Below are 5,862 nucleotides of genomic sequence, written 5' to 3' on the forward strand. Positions count from 1 at the left end.
TGAGGAAGAAAGACATAAAAGCTATATTTATATCAAGTGCGGAACTTCTCAGAAATACCTTAACTTAATTCCTTGCAGAGACTGATAAAAATATCAAATGAGGGAGATTTCAAGCAATCAATTATTACAACTGAAAATGCGATATTGCTTATATATTGAACTAAATGTTTTATGCAAAGTGTCCCATGAAAATATTCCTTAAATAAGAAAAAGCCCAGGACCAAGAATGAGTTTAAAAGTGGTTGTACAGTTTAAATAAATATCTTTCAAACTCTCTGTTGTGTGCTGCAGCATTAAATTAGCATCTATTTATAGCTGTGTATTTTACCTTAAGAACCCCATGATTTTTCAGCTTTCAACCATAAACAGCTTCATTGCAGTATACTATTGGTAAAGCTTATTTTATTTTTGCTAGAAACTACTGTGGTCACATTATGACTACCCTATGATAAATAAAGAATGATTAGGATAAATTTGGGAATTCATAGGGTCCTAGTTGTAAAGTATTTCTTGTTTTCAGTAAAATGTTTATAACAGTGAGATATTACTGTGGGTTGTATTTGCTTCTCAGTATTGTTGTTTAAAAATATTTTTTAAAACAGTCATAATTAATTTACTTAGTTGGAGGAATTTTAATTGTCAGCTATCTTCTGCTCTCTCATATACTATACAGTTCAGAAGGCAGAGAATTCAAGGGTTCTCTTATTTCTCATTCTCCCTATTTTAAAATACTGCAGTTTTACTAAATGACCTTTTATCATTTATGAGTCTTCCGTTTCAATGTTACGTATTTTCTTCTATCAGCACACTGAGCTGTTATATATCTGTGTGATTTTTCTCTGAAAAAGCCTGTGACTATCTACTGGGGCATAAATGATAAGGGGGAAAGATATTTATGGAGTGATAGAGAAGAACATAAGGAAGGTATGTTTTAGAAGTTTATGTAAAAACAGTAAAACAGGTGTTGTTAGTACCTCCGGGATGCTCGTTTTATAAAGTGGGCATTCCCAGTATGACATATAGAATTGGATTTTTAAAAAAATATGTTTGCATAGATTAGAATCATCACAGCTACTCCAAAAAGGAAAAAAGCATGAAAATAAAATAAGACATTCTGGCTTGCCACTAATCATCCGGAGTTACCAGAGGCAAAGCAACCAGCGTGCCTCTTCATAAGTACAAATGCTTAGTTGCTTTTGACTCTTATTGAAAAAATAATATCTTTCCCTCTGCTTGTCACTAGAACTGCCACTGGAAGAAAAGCCCTTCGTTTGCCCCAAATAAGCACCTCTGTTTTTCACAGCTTGCAGTAATGCTTAAAGTAAATAAGTTCTTGTGCAGCTAGCACTATTGGATTCATTCAATTGCCTGAACAAAGCTATTGTTTGGAGGTTTACAACAAGCCTTTTCTCTGTTTCCTTTAAAAGAATCTTCCTTGTTCCTGTGGTTGGCATGCCTAGTATAGTAAGCCTTTCTACAGTTTTCAAATGCTAACGATAATTTTCCCCCCACAGAAGAAATGAAGGAAGACTATGACACTATGGGGCCAGAAGCCACGATCCAGACCACAGTTAACAATGGTACAGGTAAGTTCAACTTACCACACCAACACGGTGTTTGTCCTGGTCTTGTGCAGCTAGTAAGTTAGAGAAAGAAACATTGGCCTGTATCTCCATGATTTTACCACTAAGCCAAACCTTACAAGCCTTTTGTTTAACTTCAAATCTGAATTCTTCTCTTTTTATTTTTTTTGTAGTGTATTCACCAAATATATACCTTTTATTTTTAAACCTTTAATTTGCCTGTGAAAGTTGAGAAAATTGAACTATATAAATAGACCCTTTCAGATCATGAGTTGGACAAATTTCTTGTAGTAATATTTATTTTAAAAGACTGCATAAATAATTTTAAAATTAGAATGTAAGATGCCTCTTTTAGCTTCCACTTAATACCACAGGGAATTCAAATAATTTTGTGTAATTTAAACCTAAAAGTGTTTTTTTTCCGAAAGACAAACTAAATTTCCATATTCTTCAAAAATTCATCAGAGTTCCATTTGACTTCCTTCACTTCTGTACCTTCTACCCCTCTGAAGATTTTAGGCAAAAGTTTATGGAGAAGAATTGACAATTTCACTTCTTTTCAATAAAGCTAAAAAGTAACAGTCAAATGGTAATAAGCATTGTTGCGTTCTTCTCTGCTACCACAGGGTAGCACTGAGAGATAGCATGGAGTTTTAGGATAATTGTGACATTCCATATTCTTTCTCAAAAAGGGAACAGTGTCTTCTCTTTAATTCTCACATCTCCAGTGTAAATTTACATTGACTCACTATATTTGTCTCTCTTGTTCTGAATAAGACTAATTAATTTTGGTGTTTCAAACCATCTTCCATGCTACCTTTACAAATATTAGCATAGGGCCCAGCGCTAAAAATTATCTTCTAAAACACAATCAAAAAACCAAAATCACAAAGCCGCTTCTACTGCACTCATCAATGAGAAAAGTTCATTTTCTGAAGTTTTAAATATGTAAATAATTAAAATGATACTCCTTATGTTGATATACATAATATCTTCCTTATATTGATATACATAATATCCTATGAACTTGTTAATAACTTAGTAGGCACTAGTTCACCTTCTTAGGTGTAAAGGAGGAGAAATAAAGAAAAATAGTTGTTAGTTCTCTTTCACTTGGATAATAGAAATTTAAGGTACTTAAATGATACAGTATTGGGATTATAGAAATGGCAGAGAATTACAAACCATGGTCCTAATTTTGAGCTCTGGCAATAACTAGAATGTGTTGTCGGCAAGACAACTACCTTCTTTAGAACTTAGTTTCTACACCTGAGCATGAGTTAATTGAACTAGATTCTTGTTAACAGTATCTAGTTTCAGTATTCTGTGTTGCAGGGATACCATCACCATGTAAAATAGAAATAAGTCAAAATGTTAGATACTTTCTACCATATCCCACCTCCTGGGATGCAAAGTAGCTCCATGTTCCTTTTAAAGATAAATGATAAAGATAAATTTCTACTTCAAGTAGAAATGCTAAGTTTTATTAGCTTCCTAGGCATTTAAAGTGTGACAAGTGATTTCTTCTTATAAAGTAGTAATTTAGTAGATGTTTTATACACTGAAAGTCTAAGTGAGGTTAATAAAAATTGTTTTATTCAGAAGATTTAAAGATCAATTTTGAATGTTCTTACAGTGGGCTTGAGATCCCTTTACCACCTACTACTTACTATTCCATTTAATTCATATGCTTGTAGTTGATAAATAAATCATTAAGTACCAGTGTTGTCTATACATTCACTGTTGTGTGTATTGTGTGGTAGAACATGGGTCAGGAAGTCTTAGATGTGGTCATTATTTAATTTGGAAGATGACACTGGCACACAAGAAAAGTTAATGAACAATACATGAAAATATGTGATAAATATGCAACAAATGATAGGACCCATAATTTTTCAAATTGCAAAATGGGAAAGATCTTATAGGATGAATGCTCAGAAAGATTTCACAAAAGACGTGAAATTTGCTTTTTGTTTTGTTTTTATTTTTTAATTCTTTTTTCTTTATTTTATTTTATTTTTGCCTAGAAGAACTGGGATGTAGGCCAGAGGTATGGGGGTGGAGTAGTGGTGAGAGGATTCACATAAGACAGAGTGGGGAGCAGAACAAGAGTATTTTGAAATAACACTGCCAAGAATGCAGCAAGCTGGACAGGAAAGGTCTGCTGTACCATGGCTGGGGATCAAACTCAGGCTACAACAGTGACTGAGTGGAGGCTGAGTAGAGGCTGAGTAGAGGCTGAGTAGTGACTGAGTAGAGGTGTCAGTGTCATCTTCCAAATTAAATAATGACCACATCTTAGGCTACCAGGGAGGCCTTAAGATGTGAAATTTTAGACTAAGTGAATTCTCAGTAGTCACAGGAGCAAGGAAGGACTTTCTACCAAAGGAGTGTGAGGGGGGAAAAAAAAAAAGATGATGTGATGATGTGATACGTATTCAGAGGAGAATAGGTAAAGTAATTTGGCAGAGTCAGAGCATTCTTGGGCACAATTCATGAGAAATAAAGCTGGATGTTTAAGGCAAAGCCAGATGACAGTGAATATAAAGCATCAGACAAAAGAAGGTCATGTTATACTGTTGTGATTACTGTGAGGTAAAAACCAGACTTTGAGAGACCAACTGGAAGTCATTGTAGTTACTCAGGTGTGAAGTGATAAAAAGCTTGTCCTAGGGTGGTGACAGTGGTAAAATTAGCAACATGACTTCTTAACAACCAATTGATTCTCTGGGTGATGGAGTCAAAATGGCTTCACAATTACACATCTGCATGTTTAGCATATGGCAATCCTTGCTACTTCTAAATAAACAGAAAAAGTATTCAATTTTGAGGAGAGCTTGAGCTGGTCGTTAGACAAAAGCATTTTCATATAAAAGCTGGACATATGTCTGTATATGAGGATATGAGAGTGTCCATGGGAAATGAGGAATTGAAACCCAGGAAGTCAGGGCTGGAGCTAGAGCTATGAGAGCCATGCAAATATATGCAGATGTATCATGGGACTATGTGATTTATCATTCAGAACATATTTATTCAAACAAGTAGAAAGCTGGGGTCTTAGCTCATAGCAGGTAATGAGAAAAATCAAGTTCACTGAAAGAAAAAAGAGTGCAAGAGCAAGAAAAAAGTAAACATCTAGACGGGAAAGAAAGCACATTTCAAAAAGGAAAGACTCATCAATTCAATCAAGAGATAAAAGTAACTAAAATGGAAAGAATGCTGAGTGAAAACATTGGATGTGGTGATGAGGAATTTATTAGTTGATCCTCAGTTTACAACTGCCCTCTACACGATAAATACTTGCCTCTTCCCAAACATAAGTTTACTGCTTCTTATCCCTAGCATTTCTTGTTCAATCCATGTGGAATTGAAAGAAAACATCTCTTCTAACTGAGGTTACTTTTTAGTGGGTAATCTCTCTCCATCCAAGTTCTACTGATCAAGATCCACCTACTTCTTCTATTCTTCTCTTAATGCTATAATGATATCTTCTTTTAGTGAACTCCTATAGAACAAGTCATTTTTCCTTTCCATAAATCCCATGGTTGTTGTTAAATACCCCATAGTCTTTTCCAAACTAGACTTCAAACTCTGAGAGCATACATTGTTTCCTAGGTTAACACATAGTCTATAAGAATGCTTTAAAATTAGTAGGTTCTCAGCATATATTTTTAAATTGAATGTCTATGGAATTCTATACTATCAGATTTTTTTTCTTTTCTAATCAAATCAGAATCAACAGACACTGGAATAGGTAGGTATATTTTGAATAAATTAAGTGAATTTTTGTATTAAAAGTGTTATTATTAATTGAATGGGTTATCAGGGAAAGACAAAAAAAGACATTTATATTTCTCTAAATATTCAACACAAAAATTTCATAATAAAAAGGAAATAAGAATAAGGGAAAAATTCAAAATTTTCTTCTTAATTTTACAAATCTACTAAGTAGTAAAATTTAACTAACTTCATATAAATGGATAGTCTCTAGAATATAAAGATATATCCTTTCTACTATATTCTGTTGAGTATCAGCTCTAAGAAAGAGTGAACAAAATTAGGTGAATTACAGAATTCTAGAATTTAAAATTGTTCTATAGAATAATTTTTTTTAAAGATTTTATTTTATTTATTCATACAGAACTGAGGTACAGGCCAGAGATGCGGAGGGTGAGAGGATTCACCAGGGACAGAGTGGGGAGCAGAACAGGCAGATCGACGAAGTACACTGTGGAGGGGAGCAGCGGGTGGGTCAGGAGAGGTCTGCCATGCCATGTGG

General features: G+C 34.0%; 1 protein-coding gene across 3 annotated transcripts in view; it reads left to right on the forward strand.

Annotated features, from left to right (window-relative positions):
* The window catches only part of ZEB2 (zinc finger E-box binding homeobox 2), a 133,556-nt gene that overhangs the window by 92,324 nt on the left and 35,370 nt on the right, over window positions 1-5,862 (forward strand). For all 3 annotated transcript variants that reach the window (XM_004674676.2, XM_012726605.1, XM_012726609.1), the window contains exon 4: window positions 1,515-1,586. In XM_004674676.2, coding sequence (XP_004674733.1) covers window positions 1,515-1,586 — 72 coding nt within the window. The remainder of the gene's footprint in view (window positions 1-1,514; window positions 1,587-5,862) is intronic.

Source organism: Condylura cristata, unplaced genomic scaffold (assembly GCF_000260355.1).
Source record: "Condylura cristata isolate star-nosed mole 26May11 unplaced genomic scaffold, ConCri1.0 scaffold00002, whole genome shotgun sequence".
NCBI classification, from domain to species: Eukaryota; Metazoa; Chordata; class Mammalia; order Eulipotyphla; family Talpidae; genus Condylura; species Condylura cristata.